General features: G+C 37.5%; 1 protein-coding gene across 1 annotated transcript in view; it reads right to left on the bottom strand.

The window, feature by feature from the left end:
* MIPEP (mitochondrial intermediate peptidase) overlaps window positions 1–26,197 on the bottom strand; it is a 65,900-nt gene that overhangs the window by 19,981 nt on the left and 19,722 nt on the right. The window contains exons 11-16 of the mRNA XM_036404174.2: window positions 17,854–18,007; window positions 16,862–16,939; window positions 15,673–15,877; window positions 12,785–12,894; window positions 7,606–7,680; window positions 1,855–1,974 (exon numbers count right to left, since the gene is read on the bottom strand). Coding sequence (XP_036260067.1) covers window positions 1,855–1,974; window positions 7,606–7,680; window positions 12,785–12,894; window positions 15,673–15,877; window positions 16,862–16,939; window positions 17,854–18,007 — 742 coding nt within the window. The remainder of the gene's footprint in view (window positions 1–1,854; window positions 1,975–7,605; window positions 7,681–12,784; window positions 12,895–15,672; window positions 15,878–16,861; window positions 16,940–17,853; window positions 18,008–26,197) is intronic.

Genomic DNA, 26,197 nt, shown 5'->3' with positions numbered 1-26,197 from the left:
TGCCTGCTGCCCCAGTGCCTGCAAAATCTGTTTGAATGGCAAATACAGACCTCAAGAGGACTTATTTTCTGCTATCTCTCAACAGGGCTTCTTTTGCACTATCCCTCCTACTGTTAGCATGTAACACGTGATGCTTAGGTTTACCTTAAACAAGTACAGCCCATAGGTGCAGCAGTAGCTTTTACTCACTAGGTGTAGTCTGTATGCCTCATTTTGAAAGCACTGTAACAAAAAGACACGTGCAAATTGTCCTATTATCTGAGCTGTGCCTGAGAATGACAGAAGACACATGCTGTGGCTCTACTCCAGAAAATAAGTTTGTACAATAAGACTGAAGCCCAACCAAGTACATTAAGAGGATATATACTGCGTTTAAATGCCTGTCAAGAGCAGTAAAAGAGAATTATGGTTCATCAGGAAGAAATAATAATGGATGCTTGACAATGCTGCTACAGAAAAATCACATTAATGCAGTGAAGATCCTTACTAAGGAAGAAATTCACTTATCCAACACCACTAGCTTAAGACATAGAAGCCTGACTTAACAATACATAATGCAATCTAAAGGTATAGAGAACAGATAAATTCAAATAATCAAAACACTTTGTTTTCTCTGCCAGCTCTCTAAGTGCCTAGCCAAATATCGGACAAAAAAAACCACCTGGTCCCTACTCTACTGTATTTCAATGTCTAGCTCTGAAATCAAATGAAAGGAAGAAATATACTTTTCACTTAAAGACCCCAACCCTTACTTCAAGGCTTTTATTTTTTTTTATCTGGACTACAAATTAAACATGTGAATGTGTCTCAAGTTTGGAAGGAGGAACAGCAAAGGACAGCAAGACAAACTACAGACATTAAATATTCTACAGAGAACTAATGTTATTCTAATGCATTGTTTCACAATATTTTACTGAAAATTTAAACTGTGTTACAGTTCTTGACACTAATTTTACATTCAATAAATATAAACATAGACTTTCTGATTATTCAGAAGTTCACAGTATATTTTGCTGGGATTAAGTTCCAGGCCAAAACCTGCTGTCCCACTTCAAAATGATCATAGCCTCACGACAAGATGTTACACTCTTTTGGAGGTGTGAGCAGGGGCAGCACAGTTATGATGAGGGAACAGATCTCCCAACACCATTCTCAGAGAAGTAAAGACATTTTGCTAAGGAGGAAAGTACATTTCCTGTGAAGCAGCAAAAGCATTTGGGTATTCTGACCACAGTGTCAAACAGCGACTGGTGGGGCCAGGCTCCAGGCAGGAATTCAGCTTCACACAGACCAGGAAATCCCGTGACTGCCGTATACAAACTACATCTTTGGCTGTCACATGATGTACAGAACAAATGCATGTCGTGATGAAGATCAAAATTAGATAGCTCAGTAGAACTCCAGACTTCTTCACTTTCAGATCACACATGAAAGCATAAATGACATGACAAAGGTCACAGGAATAGAGTGAGAAGAACACTTCCGTTTCCTGCTTCACACTTTGTCTCATGCTGACAGACAGCATACACACACCAATTGCAGCACAGTGTTTTGCTGCCTTTTATAAGCAGCCTTTGAAAAGCTCAAATAAACCCTCTTTCCAATATATTGTTTCCAGTGCCTTCTTTACTAAGAAAATAAAGGCAAGATAATGAAGTTCATCATTAAAAGACTACATTTATACGAAAACATCCCTACTCTCTGGATAAAGTGAGTGAAAGAAAGAAAACTCTTTCAATATAACAATACAGCAGTAAACACATGAGTGTGCAGGGCAAGGGTCATGGAGAGGAAGGGGCATTATTATGCTATCAAAGAAAAGATGCAGTTTATAGTTATTCTGTTGCTACTCACTGTATTGGGTACATATGGCAATCCATAAACTTTCTCCTGTGTTTCCTTTAAAATTTCTGTGGTTGACTTTTTTAGAGGGTGTTTACCATGGTAGATTTGGTCCAAGACAGCATAAAAAACCTGAAGAGAGAAAACACATTTGTCTTTGACACATGTTATTGGCATATGAAAACCAAAAAAGACACAAAGAAAAGAACATGAGAGATGGACTAGGGAGAGGGAATAGTTTAAATATATATGGTTTGGAAATCTTCTATAATTAGCATAACATGGTAATGTTATACAAGGAGGGAAACAGATTTTTGGAGTCCATCAACCACCACCATCATGACCTTTCATAAATCCATGTTTATGTCATTTATCACACTGGGAGTACTAAACTGTCTGCACCTTTTAAATAAATTAAGATCTGTCCCTAAGGCCCTCCAGCAATTCCTCTTTTCAAGAAAAGTATTTTTAAATTCCTATTTTGAAGTTATTTAAGTGGACACTGCAAAATAAGCTATTTCAAGACATGTACATGCAGCCATGAGAACACCTCACCCCTGCAGGGGCAACTTATTGCTTAGGCAGCGAACATAAGAATTATGTTAAGAATATTACAGAATCAATGAGGTTGGAAAAGGCCTCCAAGATTATCAAGTCCACCCTTTGACCTAAAAGCACCATGCCCACTACACAGAGCTGTAAACACTACTGAGTTTCTGCCAGAGCCCTGCAACAGTGTAGTACCAAGGCCACTCTTTCCTTTATTTTAGCTCTCACCATCAGAGCAATAAATTGCTGAAGTGTAAGCTTAGCTGAAAGCACACTGCACCAGGAGGGTACTGTGCCAGAAGTAAGAGCTGATCCATAAGCAATTTTTAAGCATGTGAACTACAGCAGAATGCAGGTGCATGACCAGATAACTGAGGTGTTCAGAGAGTGGGAAAGCAGCACCATTAAAAAGACTTTCCCAGCAAAGACAGCAAGGCAGAGTATCTGGAATGGTAAGAACAAACATGAAAGAGGCATGGACAGAAGAAATTATTGCAGCCTTTTTTTCATATGGAGATTTTGTATTTTGTGGAAGTGCAAGGAAGACAGAGGACACCCACTGCTTTACAACATAAGATATTTTTAAGTAGTTTGATGGATCCAGATGCTCAAGGGAAGAGGTCAGGTCATCCCCTAGTCAGCACACTTCATAGGAAAGTTGACAGTAAGGAGCCTCAAAAAGCTTTTTTGCAAGGAATTAAGCAAATAATTTGGCTAGAGATTCAGGCCCAGTCACACTCCTATAAGGGGCAATACCACCCCCAATGACATAAACACACTGCTCCAGGAACTATAACCATGAAATTTTAGGAAAAAAAAAAGTTGTTTGGATGTTTTCTGTTGCCTAATTAACACAACTCCTTGAACCTCAGAAGAGATTCTTTATTATGAAATGTTAGTACAAATAATTCTGAACTCTTTAATAATTTATCAGAATTCAGAATATTTTTATTTGTTCTGGATACAACATGTAGTTTCATCAAAAATGTGACTGTTTCTGGAGGAGTACAATCCTTCTGTTTGAATAAGCTGTCTTCTAACATACAGAATTCTGATAAACCCTTTGACAGTCTCTCTTGGCAAATAACAAGACGTTGGGGTTTTTTTCCAAGAAAAACTGAGTGTTATAAGCAGGAGGGTGAATAAACTGTGACTTGCAGGAGCTACTCCTAGATTTCCTGCTTGCTCCTCATTAGCCATGGCTAAGGAAAAGAAGAGAGGTCAGTAAGACTCAACTCACAAAATCACCCATTAATGACACTGCAAGTTTTATGTCCCAGGCAGCAACACTGAACAAGACATGTAAGCACTCAACATTGTCCATCTACTAACGCAGAGTAGCCAGAAAGCATCTGTTCAGAGCAAAAATATACAGAGAAATCTACACTAGACTGCAAAAATACTTCACTCTTATTTATCTAAGAAGAGAAAGAGACTTTACAATGGCTTTGCATTCCCAGTCACTAGAATCCCATTCTTTTTTTTTTTTTTACACAGTTTAACAAAAGCTACAGGTTTACGACAGCAAGGGTGACTAAGAGTATGACCCGCAGTAAGTACCATGAATAGACCTGAAAATTACCTCATGTAATAGTCCTAAAAAGGTCACTTTCTCCTGTCACCTTAGACCTCTTTAACTCTGCAGCAGTCATTTCACACTAACTTCCCCTCTCCTCTCTACAAAATCCAAATCAAACATGAGGAACTTCAGCATCTGACAATGGACTTTAGCTTCAAGCTTCAGCACAGCCTTGATCCTCTTTTTTCTATCTCCCATCTTTGTCTGGACCAGTCTGCAGTTGCTCTTCAGTGTTCTTCACAAGATGGGGGAACTGCATCTGCACTGCAGGGGACCTTCTCTAAAGTAAAATTTACAGTGAAATAGTTTGTGGTCAAGGAGCAAAAGCTCAACTCACAGCTAGGAAGTGGGGAAATGTCAAAGAAAGGCCAGTGAAATGTTCTGCCTAAAGAACAATGTGGTGACAGGGAAATGAGTCACTGAAGTCAGCTATAAGTTCTCCCTTGATCCTGGCACATGTACAGTGTGGGAAGAAAGCTGTGAGCCAGGCCACCTGGACAGCACAGTTAAAAAAACCATCCCTGAAAATAAACTTGGATGAACTTTATACCCACAATGCATTTCCATCTACAAACCACAGTTCTGTGTGTTTACAGAGGCCTTTGAAATGGGAAAGGGAAACACATCCCAGGACCACAGGATTTTAGATGATACTGCTGAGGAGCAAGCTAATACTTAATATCAAGCAGTAGACAGAAGATGATTTCTAATCTCAGTAAAACACATTTCTGAAAAGATGTAAAAATATAAAAATGCCATCAAATACTCATTAATCTTCATGCTGTCTCTCTGTTTTGCACTTATATTGGTATTTATTAGTTTCACTTGATTCCAGTTCTTTCTAGCTCCTCGTCTGCTTAATAGCATTAATATGCACACACTTAGGCACTTTCCAGTGAAGTTACTACTGACTGAAAGACTCAGGGATTCAATCTGCCTGGCAAAAGCCTTAGGAGAAGATGTACGGACTCTCCTATCTTTCCTTCTGAGTAACTGATTACACCACCTAAAAGAAAATTCAGAGGTATTATAGTTATGAAAAAGCAGCAATATTTCTTACTTTCATGTGCCAATAGACTTATTTTCTGAACAGACCATAGAGGAAGAACTTCCAGGTGTATTCCACACTGCTGGAATATTTGTCAGCATTTTTTCTACTTCTAAAGGTCAAATATAGCTAACATAGCATCTAGCCATCAATACAGAATATAGTCTTTGCAAAATCTGAAGGAACAGTATTAGAATCATCATTCACAGTATTTTCAGGTATACAGCTAGCAGCATGTATATCTTTTAGCATCTGGAAATTAAAATATATTTTGCTTCAATTAATTATTATACTTTTTAATTTGCATGACTTACAATATGCACTTCTAAAATTGAATGTATTAGCTTTGTATTTGCCATGTAGTCAACTTCTCTGGGATATTTTTGAATTATTCAACAGAATAGTTCTGCCAATTTGTCTCTTTGAAATGAGTGCACACTTCTGCAAGTTTTACACCTGGCATCTCCAAAAACATAGTGCTGAAAGTAGGAAATGAATAATATTATTCAGTATGGCATTGTGGTCATTTGGCATGTGTTGAAACTAGTTTAACTTAATTTACACAAGAAAAATTTGATGGCAAGCGGCCTGCTAAATCACTGCATCACTGCCAGCAGCAGTCAATCATTAGGCACCCACGGGAACTTGAGCCCACCAGAAGTGGGTGTTCTTGAGCCACAGGCTGTGGAATGACTCCAAAACAGACTCTAAAGAGGCCCAGGGAACAGCTGAGGGCCAACAACAGCAGGGACATTGCACAGCCCCACCACAAGCAACTGATGCAATGACTTCTCCTTTTGGAATACTCTCTCCTGCACCACAGAACAGGGAGGCCACATCACTTGTGAATATATTTGTGACTTATATTGCTCGATATCTGAGCCCATTTAGCCTCCACAATGCCAGCTTGGTCTCAAACCTTGACAAAATCATAGCAAATACATATAAAAAGTTGAAAGAAATCTGTCAGACTGATACATAGCTGTTATGGACAGAGACATCAGAAAAGAAAGGGTGCAGGTCAAAGGACCTCATCAACACTTTGGTGGTTACTAATCTCTACATGTGTTGTGCCCCCCAGGAGTAAAAGTCCACAATTAAGCATTCACAGTAAAAATTTTATTTCAATCTGGATTTTTTTCCCCAATAAAAACCTCCTGTATTAATTATTTATATTCTGGCCCACAGTCTTTCTGGATAATCAGATATGTCTATGAGAATCTTTCAAAGCCAGCAGTGTGCATTTTAAAATCAAACCTGTAGGGAGAGTGCAGTTATATTTTCATGTCACAGAGGTATAGGCACAGGTAGCACCTGTCCAGCCAACATTGGCTGCTGACAGCCAGCACTGCACTGACAGCACAATTCAAAAGTCCAATTCAAAAGCCCATTACATTTAACCAAGGAAAAATACATGTATACACTGAAAACAGTGTTCAGTCTGGCTTTGACTAGTGTAAATGACATGTATACACTTACAGGTCCACACTCGAGGCTTCTGTTAGTTTAAAATCTTCTATGTAACTGCACAGAGAAAACTGCAAATAGTGAAGTTTCTCTTTCAGATCAACTTCAATTAACCAGCCCAACTCTTGTTTGTAGACAGGGTTGTGATCATTTGGCCACTTCTCAAAGGAAGACATACCAAAGATCTGTAAATTTGTTTCTTTCCCATCTCAGCAGCTAACCTTCACTAAGGTACTAGCAGAGTTATCTCATCTAAACACCAGGTTAATTGTAGAAGGAAAAACTATATGCTTTGTGCTTAAAGAAAACCAACAAAGAAAACAGAATCAAACAGCAAAACCTTGTAGCACACTAAGCACAGCCAAATGCTTACTGTAAAAAAAAAACTTGGCTGGATGCTAATGCTACTGTATACATCTGAGAACTGCTACTGCAGTACTGAAAAAGGCCAAATACCATTTTAGATAGAAATCTGATTTCCTTTATTTCCTTTGAAGAACAGCATCACTGGTTGTGTATAGAAATTACTGATCAATCACACCTACCCACAGAAAACGAAGGTTTATGAATTTAGTTACTTTTCCTAACACTATGAGAGAGAAGTTTTACATTCTTACAGCTCAGCCAGCCATTTTGATGTGACAAGTGGCCACTTTCATCTGGAGCTGCAGAAGACAAGGAACTCAAATCACATTCTAGTAAATAGATGTGCTGGTTTGATTTAACTGTGGTAGCCTGTATCTCCCACTCCTACTATATTTTAATGATCCAAGGTACACAATACTTCCTCTACTTCAAGTTCTCCTTGAATGATTCCATCAACTCAAGAATTCAATCTTAAACTACATTTGGGAATTCTGATAATCCAACCATTTTCAAAAGCTGTGGTTTTCACAGTATTTTCCTATAGATAGAAGCATTTAGGTTTAAGCAGACAACACAGAATATGTTCAGAAAAACAAACGTAAAATTAATATAAGAATTAATTAATTTTAATTAATTTTCATATACCTAGATAACACATCTACATTAAAATAAAAAATTTGGTCAAATTATATAAACAAAAATACATTTTGTAAGTGCTGAATAGAGAGTTGAAACTAGAAGGCAAAACACATACCTGGAGCTGCATATCAGCTGCAGCACACACCTTTTTGGATTCACATAGTCTTGACACCATGTTTTTTGGTAGTGGCTTGAAAAAAAACCAAACAGGTCACATTTAGACTTATTGTTTATTCATAAATTGTGTTTAAATAGCTAATTACTAAAAGAGGCTGAAGATACAAAAAAAACCCTTATGGTACTAAAACACATTTGAAGTGCTTTGCATTAAGGAAGGAAATATTTGCCGAATAAAGGATTAAATGGCCAATTAAGATATCAGCATTAATTCACATAGCAACAGAGAAATCACTAAGCAAAAGCTGTTTGTTTTTCTATAAACTAATTCCATATTCCTTTATATGCCTGTAAAAGATCTCATTACTATTTTTAGACATAAAGAACAGACTGGGGCAGTTAAAGCCCTCCCACATCATACAACTCATAATACTGAGCTTAATAATTCTGGGTTTTCATAACTTCAACTGAGACAGCATCAGACCTTCTGCCCTAACCCACATAAAAATATTTAGTTGTACTAAACAGTAAATATCTACCCTTTGAAATTTTTAATGAAGTTAAATTTATTCCACATCTATGGCAATAAAATTATCCATGCCACCATATACTGAAAAGTCAGAAACACTTTTCAAGTAATTATAAAAAAACCTTTTGACTTTCCATCCAGATGTCTGCAAAAACATCCAAAGACTTTTTAAGGCCACATTTTTAAGAACATCTGTCTATGAATGCTTGACCTTACCCTTCTTCCACCACTTGCTGAAGTTTTTCAAGAGATGTTTTTCCTAACAAACATTTTCTTTTTTTTTCCCTAGCAGCTTCCTTAACCAAACAAATGGAATATAGTTAAAGTAACTGCATTTTTGCTAAAAAATTAAAAAGGTACTGAAAGTTGTACAACATGTATAGAGTTATGTTTAATATGTAGCATCTCCATAACATACAGGTAGTAAGCTTGACTCTAAAATCACACCTATGCTTTTATAGTGTGTTGAAGCATTCAAGAAATAATCCAAGAAAGTCTACAGATATGGCAGAGCCATATGTTTAGATCCTCTGCAAATTATATGAATTCCAGACAAGCAATGTTCACAGAATAAAACCCAGCTCTAGAGAAGGCACACCTAAGTGAAGAAATTTTATCAATTGACTCTAGAATCTCAAAGTTGAAGCTGGTAAGAAAAATTCTCTGCTTGTGCAGCTGCTTTATGCAGTACTTGCTAAGGCTTCCAACCTCTTCTCCAAGTCAAAAGTTAGCTAGGTCAAGCATGGTATAGAGCCAGACAATTTAATAAGGCAGAAAATCAAAATAATCAAGAAGAAAGTAAAAGTAAAATCAAGAAGAAAGTACAGGTCACTCTTATAACCACCTGCTGACAAAAAGGCAAAGGAGAAAAAAATATTTATGTCTTTCTTAAATCTATCTATGTTACTAACCTGGCTCAAAGATTGTGTTGTGATCACAATTCACAAGCCAAGTAGAATTTGGCACCAGAAAAACACTGCCAAAATTAGATTAAATTGAAAGAATTTAAGTTGATAAAGAAGTCACTTATTTTTCCCAAAACACCTTTGAGATCTTAACATTTCAGGGAAGGAGAACTTGACTCCAGAGGGTTTTTCAAAGATCACAATTCCACTCCAAAGTATGTTTCTGTGAATGTCATGCACACAGATACATTCAGGTCTTGAACTGGAGCATGTACTGTTTCAGGCAGTAGAAACTATTCCTCCTTGCTCCATTACAATCTCACGCAGTTGCTTAATAAGCAGCTGAATGAATTTAAAAAAAGGTATCAGCATTCTTACTTCACTTCTCCTGAAAGATGAACTCTCTGATAACACCAGAATGAGACTGTCATCTTCTTTCTAAAAGAAAGACTTTACAGAGCTATGCCTAAAACTATGCCATTGAACAACCAGTCAATTTTTAAAATTTAAACACTACATGCTTTACTTTGAGTCCACTCTTCTATCCTTCTCCATTAAGTAACTTCAGATCTTGGAATGAATTTTTCAGTTTTCATGGTGGCTAAAAGAAAAGAATTCCCTGTGTCCCAAAGCATGCTTAACTCCTTACTGTTGTGTAGTAATTGCAACACATTGTAACTGTACTATCTGTGGGCTTATTCTTTCAATCATGCTAATACAATACTGTCTTTGTAATTCCATCTCTGTGAAAAATGAACTCAGCTCAAATTTGAACAGCTGAAACACTGGCCATTGTTCAAGAGAGCCTCTAAAGACACAAAAGCTTAAAATTATTTAGCTCAGACGTACCATGTATCTCTGCACTTCACAAATGAAATTAAACAAAATCACAATGATACAGAATGGCACCCATGCCCCAGACTGTCTGCTTAAGTGTTGTAATGTCCTCATTTTGGTATGGCTTGACTTCATGAGCTTAGCTGATTAATCCAACTTTAGTAACTAATTATTACAGTCCTCTCTATTTATTCATTTTATCTCTAGGGTTTTTTGGTTTGAGTCATCTTTTGGATGAAAGGAAAACTAGGCCTGCTATTTTCTTGAAACAAATAGATTTGTTCTGGCCAGCTTTTTCAACTAAGTTCAAAAGACCTGCTCCTTTTGACAGGAGAGCTTGCAAGCTTTGTCACTCCTCAACAGTCAACAGCACAACCTTTCAAAAGAGACAGAAAGCAGGAACAAGCTTTCTATAAACTTCAAGATATTTTGGACCAGAACCTCATGATCTACATCTAAATGAGCTCTCATCTTCGAACATCTGCCCATCAATTTCTTTTTCTGCAATGCTACTAAAATACAATTTTCAACAGTTCAGATGTTTTAATAATCAAAACACCTCTTTCTCTTCCTCTTCCCACAATCATAAGCACTGATTATAAGTGCAGATCCTCAAAGATGAGTCCTTTTACAACTGACTTTTATAGCAATGGCTAATATAAGATGAGATGACACTAGCAAGTTTTTCTGATGCAATTATGTTCAGTAGGAATATTAGAAACCACACCACCTGAAGTTTCCATGCAAAAACTAGAGTGCAGATGCAGCAATGCCAAAAGAAGGACGCTGTGTAAAATTATCTGCATTGCCTCCAACATAAACTGGGTCAGTAGCAAGTCCACCTTCTGCAAACATCCAGCAGAGCTGTGTGGTGTAGCTGGTGCAGAACACAGTTTTCTAGCAGCCTTCTAGCATAGAAAAGCTCAGTCTCTTAATTCATAAGAAGAAAATTAATGTATGTTCTCATAGAGAACAACACATTGATTAAATGGTTTCACAATTTTCACATGCTACCTTTTTTGTCCATTTTCCTTACTTCCCCTTGAAAAGGGGATAAAGTGAGCTCATTTTCTTTCAAATAAATCAAAAACTGGAGAAACAAACAAAAAAAATTGAATTTCCTCTTTGCACCACAAAAGAATTAATTAGGGAACAAGCAGAGAAATTAAGCCCCAAAAAGATCTTTGTTGAAGAAGTTGAAGTTGAAAATGTAAGAGAGATGGGATTTTCAAGTCGAACTACTTCATAACATGCACACAACAGAAAATATTGCTTCAATCTATTTGTATTTAAATGACAAACATAGAAATTCGATATCAGATACCTAAAGTCAGCTTAGATGAACCAATATAAGCAAAAGCAGATTTATGTATGTTGGATAATGGCTTAAAAAATGCATTCTAAAATTTTAAAAAAGCAATTGAAAGGATTGAAAGTTGAAGGAATCTAACACTCTCAAGAGCCACAGAGCAGTTTCAGGCTCTTCTTCTCATCATCCAGCATAATCCATTCTTGCTCTCTTCAAGACTGGGCTTTTACATCAAACCTCTCTCAACTGCTGTCTGAAAAGGGAAGATTTCACCACCAATAAACAGAAGTAGTTTATGGAAATGCCAAATGGGACACAATGTCTGGTTCTTAGCTTTTGCACTGAAACTAAACATGGTTTAGATTTGTCAAGTCATTTTGAAAATACAAAGCCATAAATAATGTTCTACAAATCTCTTTCAGATGTTTTAGTGAAGCTCATTCTCTGAACTCTCATGCAATCAGATTAACTCCATTCTGTTTAAACACTTCATGAACTTATAGAGAACAAGAGAACATTACAAAGTCCTATTTCTGTATGTACATTCAAGTAGATAAATGATCAACACTCCTGAACTGAGTTTAATTCCCAGGTGTCAAAGAGACCTTTCTTAGTGCAATCAATTCTGCAGAAACAATTGCTCTCTTGAAAAGAAAAAAAAAAAAAAAGAAAAAGAAAAAAAGAAAAATTACAGAGCAAATTTCTCAGACAGTATCTATTAAAACAGAAGTTAGATAGCATATTTTCCTAACTGTTCATGGAGGTAAACACATTTCTACTTCCATAATACTGAAATGCACTAAATGCTTAGTACTGGATAAGAAGCTCCAATGAAGTATAACACTACACAACTTAGGAGGAATTTTTGAAATGTCTGTATAAATATAAATCATTCTCTATTACCATGTCTTAAAGTGACCACCAAAAGTCACCTTGCTCCAAAGAGCACTGCTTTCCAAATACCCCACAGAAAGCAGATCCTTGTAACAGACTGATAAAGAAGAACTTCATGTAAGAATGGCATCATCAGTTTTAATGCAGAAATTCATGACTAACAGAATCTAACTAGCCCTAATACAATCCTAAATAGAGCAGTATATTTTTCATCACAAAATATTTCACTCACTGCCCTACACTGTGCTAAAAATGGAAATTTTGAAACACTGCAGATAATTTCCATTTATATCCATGATTGGTTATCTGAGCTTTATTTTAAGACAGACTTTAGAAAGTTCAATGACAAATGCTATTTTTGTCGTAACTTACCTGTAATTATATTAAATCATTCCAAACAACTTGATTCACACAGAAGTTGTTCACCTACTATACCTTGTAGAAAAAAAAAGGCTGAAAGTTTTAAATATGTAATTGGAATCTAGGATATAAGAACCTAGTATTCTTATACAGATTTACATTTATCTTTTTTGCAATGACAATATTAAATTTTTTTCTGAATAACGGAAATTGTAATATTAAAATAACTTTATCCATTGTTTATTTCTACTTTAAACATTATTAATTAATAACACATGTAAAGATTATTCTTTTCCTACATACATTTTTTCCTATTTTCAAAATTTTACATTTTTTTCCCTACCTGTCCTGTTTTATAATGCCTTGCAAACTGGTTAACCACTCGATAGTCATTTGCAAAGTACTCCATCAGAATTGAGGGAACTTCAGCAAAATCAGTAGCACATCTGGTTCCTAGAGGTAGAATAATTGTACACATTAGCATCTGCTATTTTCACTAACAAATAGTTAACTCTTCCCAAAAGGTTTTGCAACTTTCAATTTGGACTTTTGGTGAACTTTAATGTTCTTTCATTTATTAAGTCAATATTTTATTTCCATTATTGTACATACTGCCAGAAAAGCTTCATTATAATCCTACACATTTTACTATAAATCACAAAGTAAAACAAAATATTTGAACAGCTGGGTGAGACACCTTATAAAGCTCTGGATCACACCCTTTTTAAACTAAACCAGACTGTAGCCAAACTGGCCCTACACGAAACACCAAATCTATTTAAGTGTCCTAAACCTAAATTAAACTACAATGTAAATAAAACTCTGCCTTAATCCCATTCACAGTTACAAGTTTTAGCTTCCATCTGTTTGCTGAGCTTTCTTATGCTTTACATTAACCTCGCTTTATGACACCGAGTCATTCACTCAAAGAACACTCTTGCAGATTGAAGACGTGTTCTATGTAAGTGCAATGAGGTAATATCTCAGCTGTTACTATTTTCAAAAAAGCCCTTTCCCAAAAACCTTATTTACTCTAATCTTTATCAGCATCTTACCCAATGGAAGTGACTAAAAAGTGTAACACATTGCCAAATCAAAGCTGAATTTCTAATTTCTGTATTAAAGTTAGCAATGGAAAAGCTGTTGCTTTCATAGTGGACCCACTGGGTCACCACCTCTATCCCAGTCTGCCAGAAACAACGTCAACATTCAGAATCAGTCTTAAATCCCAGTCTGCTTTTACTATTATTTGAAGACTGGTTTTTAAAATCACTCCTTTGACTTCTACAAACCTTTCTCTAATTGTTAATCTTAACTTATAACCTGTTTACACTCAGTGATTCAGACAGATACTGCTCTTTATTACAAATAGCATTTATCACACTGGTTTTTACCTACTAAATAGAGAGAAACTATATTCTCTCTGAGCATCATTATCCAAAGGCAAGATAAAGTCTAAGAAACTATCCATTCTAGTTCTCTGTACCTGCTGCAGTTTGAATTCACCTTCAGACTAGACACACAAAATGAACATGCCCAAACACTGCATGAATTTTCACCAGTACCTTTACCATTCTAATACCCACTGCTGTTAGATACAGCTCTGATGTAATTTCAAATCACACTGGACCTTTTCACAGACACATTAGCTATATGCACTTCTGCACTGACACATAAAACTGTGATTCTGTTTGTGCACCACTACTGAAAAATCCATTTGGTAGCAAAAATTCTCCTTATACTCTGAAAATGCATGATCTGCACTGTGCAGTTCTGAATCAAATAAAAGTAAGGCAAGAGAGAGCAGGAAAGATGTCAAATTACTCAGCTCATCTCAACTAGAATGTCAATTTTTTTGTGCTCACAATAGCCTGTAGTCATATTGTTTCCATACTTTACCACCCTCGTGTTCCATGAGAGCAGACAGCCCCTAACAGACATCCCTGCGACAAGCCCTTTGATTTTTACACATTCCAAATCCATTAAAAAAGGATTCTCTGCAGAAACAACAGCACTGACCTCCAACCTCCAATGCTGCTTTTGCAATGCTAGATCTGGAGTGAAATCCTCTGGGATGCAGGACTGCCTGGAGCTAAGGCAACACAGAAACCATACACAGGGACTCCTGGAAAATCTGAGCCTCACAATTAGCCACTTCCTGCCCCTTCAAGAGTCTGACATGCAGAAACACATGATTCAGCACAAGAGGAGAACTCACACTGAAGTGGCTATTTTGGGCATGTAAGTACTCCTGTAGCTCAAGATGAGCAAGGCTATATGAGTGGAAGGAGTGGGGGAGAGCCCTTAGCTGTCCCAAAGACTATACAGAGCTTATACTCAAGGAATTATGCAGTGTTCATCTATTTTAACAATGTCTAGTAGTGACATACAACAGTTCAGTCAACTTTAATTAATGGACAACTTAAAAAAAGACTATTTTGCCACTGAGTGCAAAGCTATCTTTTGATAAATAACATTAACACCCCTTTGTATCATTAGTATAAAAATGGTAAAGGATATTAAAAAACTAATTCTTCAGACAAGGGATTCACAATCTCACCTGTTTTGTAGTTTGGTTTTTATTTTTTAATAAGTAAATGTCTACTGCACTTGAGATTTCCAGCACACTATTATAGAAAAGAATATACCAAGCTGTCCACAGGTAAAAATAGTAGCATGCCAAGCAGCCTTAGCCAGCATGGGTGCTTGACCTGTTTGCTACAACTGCAGAAGGTTATAGAAGCCAGAGACCTGCCAGCCAATACCCTTACTACTCTTTGGAAGACCTAATTCACTGATTTTCCTTCATTCATTTTCCTAAGTCATTTCCAACCCAGGATTCAATGTGGTTTTACAGTAGGTACAACCTATTTCCCAACCTCCAACTATTCCAATGATTATGAACTCCACATAAGACAAACTTGAAAGAGTGGATACCACAACAGAATAAAGATCAACAGTACATAAAAAAGAGATACAAACACCTAATTCTTATTAGAACAAGAATATTCACAATGTTGTTTGGTTGACTTTTACATACTATCTGCAGATTCGATACTGTATTCTCAAATCATCAAGGGTATAGAACTATTAACATGACAACCATTTTTGGTTCATACTCTTTTTATTCTTTTGTTCTGTTCTATTTTTAATTTTTTTTAATCTACACCTTTCTTCTGGAAATTAAACATTTCACTAAAACAAAAAAAATCACGACTGTAACTTTCTTACCAGTGACATGTTGGTACCGAGTTCTCCCCAGCATAGAATGCATAGCATGACCCATTTCATGGAACAGATTCTCCATCATGCCAGGACTTAGTAATGTTGGTGCACCCCTTGCTGAATTGGGAAGGCTCAGCATAAGAACAACTACAGGTAGCTGGTACTCTCCATTTTCCTTTAGCCTGCCTCCTCGAACTGTAAAGTGACAGTCCTTTTCAAGGCAAAAACAAACATGGACAGCCAATGTCATTGTATCAGTGATATTAAAACAATGATTAAATTAAACTAAACTGTTAAATCAAATCAGAACATATACTCAGCTACACAAGTAGAATTCAGTGCTGCTACTGAACAACAACACTGTTCTCCATCCTTACCATATACCTCAAATTCATAAAGAAATTACTTTGTTCCATAAAGGAAAGGCTGTGTTGCTTCTAGAAAATAAAATTATTTCTTTATGTTTTACAATTATCCAAACCGTTCAAACTTTCTAACAGGTATCACTAGTGACAAGAAATTTACTGATGTGTCAAATCCATAATGTACAGATTAAATTCTCTCCTCAACCTTCAGCAGTAACTTCTTTATAAAATATACCACACAGCACTATTAGTATCTTGTGAATTACTAGCAAAAGAGTTATATATTTAACTAATGTAGATTTAAAGTTTGTCCACTCATCACCTCACTAAAGGTGGCAATTTGCAGATGCTTCTGCTGAGTGAAGTGTCTACTGTTCTGCATCCTATTGCAAATATACTGGCACTAGGTAGTGACTGAGCCACAACAGTTAGAACCATCTACAGTTTTAAAGAGAATTTAGAATAAAATTAGTTGAGTGTAAAGATTCGAAAGTATAAATGTCAGATTGTTTCTACTGGTAAACAGTAGGCCAGAAAACAAGTGTTTAAATCTCTACCATTTCTCTAAACAGAGTTCTCTAAACATTTTGTAGCACCTGTTATTTTGTGCCACAGAGTCTGAGCTCAGCCTACTGGGTTTTGTTTTTAAATGAAAGCTTGCTCTAAAAAATATTTTATCTAAACCCACACATGAAGTTACAGACAATCCCTGTTTAAATTTATTTTAACATGAGGAAAGTTTTACTAAATTTATATTGAATGTAAATAGCACTAGTGCTACAGTCATTACTTATATAAAACCCAAGCTGAAGTCAGATTATAAATGTTACCTGATGTGGTTTATCAGGTCGCTGGAAGAAGTCACAATAGATGTACCCTAGCAAACCTTCAGTTTCGTGAACAACAGCCTGAAAAAAAAAAGGGTATAATTTCCATAGTGAAAGCACTGATAATGTGCAAACTGAAGACATAATATTCAAATCCCAAGACTTATAATGAAGAAATAACAAACAAACTGGGAATAATTAATATAAAATATTTTCTTTATTTTAATTGAAAATAAATATATGGACAAAATTCACATCTTGTATCTCAAACTACGGACATTTCTGCATTTCACTGAAAACTAGTCACAGATTAGTATTAAAAGTACTTTCTGTGTTAAAAAAGCCCACAATTGACAAACAGAAGCTGATTTACCACAGAAATAAAAACAGAAAGAGTAAGGAGTAATTATAAATTGACCCACAGTATATAAAGAACAGCATCTCTTGCTGGAGTGGAGAAGATCTGACAATGAATAAATGTAGGAAGACAACAGAGGAACTTGGGAACTTGATGAGTAAGTTACTGCCCAAGTTTTGATTTCTACCCTCCCCTAAAAAGAGGGCAGAAAAATAAAAATCACTCTCAAAGTAAAGATGACTTAAAGAGTAAAAAAAAAAAATGAGGCAAAGACACATGACAGCTAGGACACACACCTCCAGCATTCTAGTCATCTAAGGTCATCTACCAACTGAAACTAAAACTAACAGGGCCCATTCAGAAAGGTGCAACAAAAATCTCCAAACAGAAAATGTTTCTGATTCAGGCATTGTTGACACAGAGCTATTAAAAGGCCATAAAATACCAAACATCCAAAAGGCACTTAAAGAGATGATAAAGCTCTTGAGGTCTAACTTCAACTCAAATTAGACAACTACTTTGTGTTTTTGATAGGTATCCAAGTAATTTTTTTTAAAGTTTGATTCATAGCTCACAGGTACACACTATCTTGATTATCTTCCCTTTGATTTCAGATGCTGGGAACAAGAATACTTACCAACTTTCGAACATCTTCAGACCAAATCTCTCCTCTCTTTGTCTGTTCAGCATAGAGAGAGATCCCTAGGAGCTGACTGAACAAAGAGTTCAAACCTTCCATGCAGGCCCCAAGAGAGAAAAATGGACAATACAAGCCAGGATCAATGTTGTACCTAAGGGAATACAAGAATCCCAAACCAGTCAGTCAGCAGAGCTACATAAACTACAGTACTCACCTTCAAGCCACAGGATGTCACAAAATACACCAGCTCAGCCCAAAGACCCTCAGCGAGCATGTTTGGCTTTATTTTTCAAATAATGAAACCAAGTTACAGGCACAGTGCTTTGCAGTACCTCAATTATTATTTCAAATCTGGATACCAAATTCAACAGATGTTGACTATGATTTTGAGAAATGTGGTGAACATGCAGCCCAAACAGACCATGGCAACATAATGGGTGGCCAAGCAGTGGCTTTTGATACTCAAGAGGCCACTGGCACTTAAGTGCCTTTCCCATGCCAAGGCTGCATCGTGTGACTGATCAGAAAAACAAGCTGGCTTTGGCTGTGGTGTAAGCCAAATCCCCAGCTAGGGCAGGAAACCAACTGGTAAGCACTGCTGACTCTGCCGTCTTGCCTTTCACTGCAGCAACAGAGACACCAAGTAGACACAATCACCTCCCACACAAAAATCACACCTCAAGCTCTGGGGACTCTCTTGAACCATGTAAAAAATATCTTACAGCTGCAAGCCACCTGGAAATTTCAGTATGTGACATGGATTTCAAACATGGCCAACACAGTTTCCTGAGCCTAACCTCAACCAACTAGGTTCAAGATGTAGTACAGAAGACACTCATAGGGAGGAAGACATCATACATCTGCATGCATACACATAAACAGAATGAATAAAAAAATTCAAAAAGGAGTTCAGAGATGTATGCAGTCTGTTGTAGAGGGGTTTACACTCCCTGAGACTCTGACCCTAAAAAGTAAACACACTACTTGATACAAACAGTATCAAGCAAATAAAAGCTTTGCAAAATTACACCTTTAAGCAGCTGATCAGCACCACACAACCCTTTTGAGGCAATAGCAAAATCAGAACTGGAATCTGCTTGTAGCTGTGTGTGTGCACCCCAAATGGCAAAAAATACTCTTGTCTCATTTCACATACAAAGCCCAAGCGTTATTTTATGCTATTTTCTAGGGTCTGAGAGTAAAGACTGTTTAACTCTAGACAATCACAGTCACTGAAATTTAAACATGCATCAGCTAGACTACAATAGCTGGACTCCAAATATGAGAACCATGCTGTTTTAAGGCCTGGGATCAAAAGGCTTAGTTACAGACCAGCTGTGAAAGAACCAGATAGTCCCTACCCACACACCTACCCTCCCTTCCTTCCCACTCCCACAGAGAAGACCTGAAAAAGAAACCCACTGGGGATCCTTCATTTGCTGAAGTGCTGCTTACAACTGCAGCTCTGATTCACTGATGGGCATCACTGAGCTGTGAGGCACAGCAGGTTGGGGTTACTCGTCTAAGCCATGATATAGTGAGGTACAAGATTTTGCTTATTTTCACATCACAAATGCAAGAAGTTAAAGTCGTGTATTCCATTCTATTTTAAAATATACTGGAACACAGAAAATAAAGCAGATTTTGCTTCTACCATACAAACACAGTTTTTCAAGAATTTCACACAAATTCACACACTGCATGCTTCCATGTACATGTTTTCCCTCTTACTCAAAAAGTCATTACACCCAAGGAATAAGCATGATATAAATCACTTTAGATCAAGTTCAATAGAAAGACTGAAAGCGAGTCTCTAAAAGAAAGCAGAAGAGATTAGTTAATTTTCATATAAACCACAGAAATTTGGAGTACAAAGGACATTGACTGACACAGAGAACTGTCCCTTCCACTGTGACATAAAGAATTACAGGGTATGTGTTGAATATTCTAAGAATTTTTAACACAGTAATTCCTAAGAATTGAATGCTTTCAACAGTGGCCCTTTTTGGAAAGCTTTAGCAGGTAAATCTCAGATGTCTCCATACTTTTATAGAATCACCCAGTGATTGCCTTCTTGCCAGACTGTTACCATTAAAACTGAAACACACCACTAAGTGCTTCAGACCTCCCGATTCTGCTCTGAAGCTCTCCCTGCGTACAGACTACAAGACCAGTTAAAACGCTCCATCTTTGGCAGCAAATCATAACAACCTCCATAATAGTTTAGAACTGGTTTTTGTCAGATCACTTTAAAATCTTGTACTATCATCCTACATGCCACTATGAATAGTAAGCTGTAATTCAAAGAATTGCTTCTTTAACTAATATCTGGCTACAAAAGTACTGTCTCAATACACACCACAGACAAGCTCAAGAGGCTTCATTGCACAAGGGCTCTTTGCAGGGCTTTTTTGCTGAGTGCATTTCAATTAGTCCTGCCAAATCTATGCTTATTTGCAAAGCCTGCACACCCTCCTCCCCCCCAGACATCCAGTATCATCCAGGATTCCTGTGCTATTTCCTCCCTGCCCAGTGGGAGAAGAGAGACAAGCGTACAAGGTATTTCAGGAAAGAAACATATGATATAGTACTACAAACACAGACTTCAGTAAATCAAAATTTAACACTACCAACAGCTCACATTCATAACAAAACATCAGATTTTCACAGCTGCAGGAAACTAAAACGTGTTGCTCCCAACAGTGAGTTCAGCTACAGGATAAGAGAACATGAAAATAATAAGAAATTAAAGAACAGCCCCTTGAAAACATTTGATGAAATTAGATAACTTTTACACAAGAAATAAGAAAAATCAAAAGATGTGTAGAGACTGCTCAAAATTTTTTAAGAGCAGAATTTTTCTTTTGATGGACCAGTTAACCCTGGAAACCGTTTCCAAGTACATGAAAGACAAGAAAGTCACCAGGAGCAGTCAGTATAGATTCAGCAAAGACAAGTCATGCTTAAAAAGACTTGATAACCTTATATGCTGAAATAACTGGCCTGGCAGAAAAGGGGAGAGCAGTGCACATCACCTCCTTGGACTTCAGTGAGCCCTTTGACACTGTCTCCCATAAGATCCTCACAGAGAAGCTGTCAATGTATGGGCTGGATGAGCAGACAGAAAACTGGCTGAATGGCAGGGTCCAAAGGGTGTTCAGTGCCACAAAGGCTGCTTGGAGGCCAAGAACCAGCAGTGTGCTCCAGGGGTCAGTACTGGGTCCAGTCCTGTCGTGTCCAGCCACTGGCAGAACTGTCATCCAAACTGGGAGCAGTGGCCGATATGTCAGAGGGTCTTGTTTCCATCCACTGGGACCTTTACAGGCTTACAGGATAAATGAGCTGATAGGAACTTCAAGAAGTTCAAGAACTTCTCCACTGCACCTGGGGAGAACAACTCCAGGCACCAGTATGTGCTGGGGGACACCCAGACCCAGCAAGAAAGGAGTTTTGCAGACAGCGACCAGGGGGTCCTGGTGGATACCAAGTTAAGCATGAGCTAGTGAGGGACCCCTGCCACAAAGAAGGTGACCAGCACCTTGGGTGCATTAGGAAGAGCATGGCCAGCAGGCTGGGGGAGGTGACCTTTCTGCTCTACTCAGCACTGTGTCCAGTGTTGAAGTGCTGTGCCCTGTGCTCAACTCATCAGGAAGAGAGGCACAGCCACACTGTTGTGCCTGGGAAAGAGAAGGCTCAGAGGGATCTTAATAAGGAGTATAAATTCCTGAAGGAAGGGTGCAAAGAGGAGAGAGCCAGGCTCTTTTTAGTGCTGCCCAGTGACAGGACCAGAGGCAATGGGCACAGAAAGGAACACAGGATGTTGCATCTTAACATCAGCAAACATTTTTTTCCCAGTGAGGATTAGCAAGCACTGGCACAGGTTATCCTTAGAGGCTACAAAGTCTTGCAACTTGGAGATACTGAAAAAGCTGCCTGGACATGATCGTGGACCCTCAGCTCTAGGAGACCCTGCTTTAGCAGGGGGCTGGACCACATGACCTCCACAGAAAATTTCCAACTCCAACTACTGTGTGAAGATGTCATATGGAACCTAGGACTAAGAGCACACAGCTGCAGCATGAGATAGATTCCAGCTTTATCAGAGGAAGACAATGTTTCATACTAATCATAAAGGATTATCACATTCAGTTGAAATACTGGATCAATGTGTTTGCTGGAGGGGTGGAACAAAACAACCTGTGAAACAAAGTTTGATTTCATTTCAGTCAAATACAAAGATATGTACTAGTGAGACAAAGCAATGATACTTCTTCATGGATAGAACAGCTGACACTAATATATTGCAGGGAGAAGATCAATGCCTACTTCTCATGCTCAGCACTCCTTGAATATGCACAATGTCCCCATGACCCCATCCCAGGATGAAAAGTATGTGAAGAAGGCCTTCTGATAAATACTTTGTAATATACTGTCACTGTCCAAAGTGGGGAGAGGGGGTGGGGTGGTGGCAGGAAGTCAGTCTGGAATAGTTTTGTCCTTTGAAAAAAGCATGATACTTATCCACCCCTTCAGAAAAATAGCAGCAACAGACTATAATGCCTTAAGGCAGACTCCCCAGAGGAACTAGCCCCCTACTCTGGCTAATGTTTGAAGATGTCACAATCTTGACATTTTGAGTACAATGAGGTCCTGACTAAACAAACACTTTAATAGAAACTACACAAAGTTAATGTCAGTCCCTTCTGCTAGAACATTGCCAGGATCAAACCTCTCCCACATTTAATGAAAGATGTGTGTTAATGTTCTTCTTGCCAATGGAAAATTGAAAAAAGTTTTGAAAAACAACATTTTTTAACATTTTTTTATACAGAATGCCAAAACAAAAATGTTTCTACTTCTGATCTCAATTGTCCATTTCTGCCTTGCCTATTACACCAGTGGGCAAAACAAATCAAAGCTGAAGATATTGAAAAACCCTCAAATACCACTAGTGTCTTATGCCACAGATTCAATATTCAACTTACTTCTGGACACACCTGGCAGCAGTCAGCAGAGATTATTATACCTTGAGTTATCTGGCATCCACTGTTTGCTAGCCAATGCAATGTCCTAGGAGTTATGCAGAAAGGAGTTAAAACCCATAATACAGTGCAATTATCCCAATCAGATTATAATAACCAATAATACTTCAAAATGAGTACTGGGTAGTGGAAAAAAAAAGCTACTCCTCCAAAAAGTGTGTAATACATCTTCAAAAATCTTTGTCTAAATACCAGTTTATACCCACTAAGCAGTAATCATTCCAGACACCAAAACACAGACCTAATTCCCAAGTTTTGAATTTGGTCCTACCTCATACATGAACTCTATTTTCACAAATTAAGTACAACCAACTCTAAGTGAAGAAGACCTAACTCCAAACTTGCACTGATTCCAGGAAAACTTTTTCTTTGGGCTTACTTAGGAACAGCAATTAGCTGAAATCTCAGCTATCTGAAACTGATGTTCTATAACCAAAACCTCAGCTCCTGGAATTATTACTGATAGATGATCTTGCCTTTCAGCAGCAAGAGCAAGCACATGACTGACTCTTTTCTGAGCCCCCACCTTCAAGATTTAATGCTACTCACTGAAACATAAAAGGTGTAACACTAGGTAAGATTAGAAGACAATGGGGAAAAGGGGAAAATTGAAAAGATTTGAACCTTCCCCAAAAATAAAAATACTCAATGAACAGAACAGGAAATGCTGCAATCTCTACTAGATCTCTAAAACTTAAATCTGGCATATGGATGTAGGTAGAAAAGTATTTGGAAGAGTTTACAAAGTAGATGCTCCCTGTTGAAGATTCTTGGTTGATTTCAGACACTCAAATGGTAGCAGTCATTAGCAACTTCATGGTTTCCAGATGACAAGAAAAAAGCATCTCTTAGCTAGCAAATGATTACCCAATCTCAGTTACTGACAGCTTCATCTCTTAGTGGGACTGCAAGAACACATTTCCCAGGCACAGTATTTTGGCATTCAAATTCACACCAATCTAAAAACATGGTAGCTCAACTTTGGGCAGCAATGGGGACTGTGACTGTGACAGCAATCGAAACCTCTCTTCCCTCAGGCCTTTCAAAGAAAATTCTCATGCTGTTAAAGGGTCTCAGATTGTATCTCCAAAACACACTCTGACCTGGGCTAAATTTTGTAAAAGACCACATAAAACTTTAAGATGAAGACTTCTCTCAATACATTCCTTTAGCATTTTAAATTTCCCAGTAACAAAGACAGAATTTGTGTGTGTAGGATGGAGAGCCTTTTTGAGGACTGATCCAAGACTGTAAAATTAATTTCTCCTGAAGCTAAAAGGAAAACTCAAAGTTCCCCATCTTCTATCCCACTTGGTGCTTCTTTGATCCCTATTCTTTCAAACATGAAACCAAGTGTATTTGTAAATGCAGACTAAAGCTTCCCAACAAAACCCTACCAAAACCAAGGCATTCCTGCCTTGGCAAGAGGTTGGACTAGATTATCTCCAGAGGTCTCTTTCAACCCTAACAATTTTGTGATTCTGGATTCCATCATACATTACTTTTCAATCAACAGAATGAAAGCACAACTTCAGTCAATGAATTAGCTGATACTGACTCACTCTACATGAAAAGGAGAAGAACTTCCAAAGTGCTTTAGCTTAGCCTGCCCTTGAGATGCTCACTAGCCAGAGTAAAGCTATCTTCATAAACTACATGTTAATAAATGTTGATGACCCTACTGTGCATATAATTTTTTATTATACTACATGTTAAAGCAGCATCCAATCTAAGACTCACTTTATGCACAATTTTCAAGCTGTTATCTAACTGTAAGCTTGAACAGTTGTACAGCTTTGTGACTTCTATTTAAAACAAATAGTAAAAAACTGAAATAAAACTGCAAGAAGCAGCTGCTTTATTATGAGCACACTCTTTGGCAAGCAGCCTCCACATTTATTCAGACAAGTTATGATTTTATCTCCAACAGGAAGTGCACTCAAGTATTTTTGGGAAAAGAAATCAGAAAGGAAATTATCATGACCCACACTGAACTACAGTAAGAGGCACTCTGCTACCAGTAAAACTTCTGCTAAGGGTTACTGCTACTAGGAAGAAAGGTTAATGTTCTGGAGACAGACAGCATTTAGTGACAATAACTACTACAAAGGAGACCTGGAAGACAGGTTTTCTTGTTTGCTGTAATTTGCAGCCCCAGAAGAGCAGACAGACTCTTCTGCACATGGCAGAGTAAGATCACCAGAAAGACATTGATTGTACTGCTGTCTCCAAAGCTGGCAAACACATGGAAACACGGTTACAGTATTTCCTAAGGAAGAAAAAGGATTCAGGGCAGCTAAGCAAGCCAGGGCAAGAATCAAACACCCTGTCTGGCTACCCTTTTGCTTAAAATGTGAGTTCTGGGCCTTAGGATGCCCATGTCACCAGAGAAGGGCGGACACAAATATTCTGACACTTTCAAGCTTCATAAGGTACCAGTTAGAGGTAACTAGCACAAGTCTAGAGCTCAGCTATGAGCTCTTGCTTCTTGCTGGAACTTAGGCTTCCCTGACTGGACTGCATGTTGTATAGTTGAATCCCAAAAGGATAAAGAACACAGTACTTTCTATGGGAATTTGCCTTTTAAAATGCAGGCAAAAGAGATGGATCTCAGATGGTGTTAACTTTGCAGAGAACTATATACTCCAGTCAAAAAGATTTCTTACCATGTAACATTTCCTCTAGTATATCCCCACTAAAAAAAACACAGGTATGGATTGATTTTTGATATTTGCAATTTACTCTGCTACAAAAAGATTTTCCCAACTACCCTTGAACTTGAGCACATAAATTTTTCTTAAACCATTATGTGAAACTTAAAGGATCTGAATGTAATTCTGGAAGAACAGGAAAAGGAAATATCAAAACTTCTATCCGTTACAGACATACACACACCCATTAGAAAACACAATGATTAATCTAAAAGACTTCCTGAAATCAAGGATTTTGTACATGCCTAGATACTAATTATTTATTTTTAAAAGGTTGCTTTTAGTTTTGATGTAGGAAATATAGCATTTATGTAAAAAAAAAAAGGGGGACAGCAACACACATTCACCCTGCATAAATCAGTAACAGCATCAACAAATATATACATTAACTCCTCTACAATGGAAAAGAACATTTTCCTCTGTGCCAAACTTTCAGTTAAGCTGCTTTGACTTAAGATAAAAATCAAGACTCAAAGATGTCCCTTTTATTGTAATAATGAACCTTAAATTAATTGTTTCTCCTGTAGAATTGCATAACTCTCATGCTTACATGTCGAAAACTGTAAAAGACTGAGACACCAACTTGAA

Source organism: Molothrus ater, chromosome 2, assembly GCF_012460135.2.
Source record: "Molothrus ater isolate BHLD 08-10-18 breed brown headed cowbird chromosome 2, BPBGC_Mater_1.1, whole genome shotgun sequence".
In the NCBI taxonomy this organism is placed as follows: Eukaryota; Metazoa; Chordata; class Aves; order Passeriformes; family Icteridae; genus Molothrus; species Molothrus ater.
The sequence above is the reverse complement of the archived record's forward strand: the minus strand, read 5'-3'. Positions and strand labels throughout refer to the sequence as shown.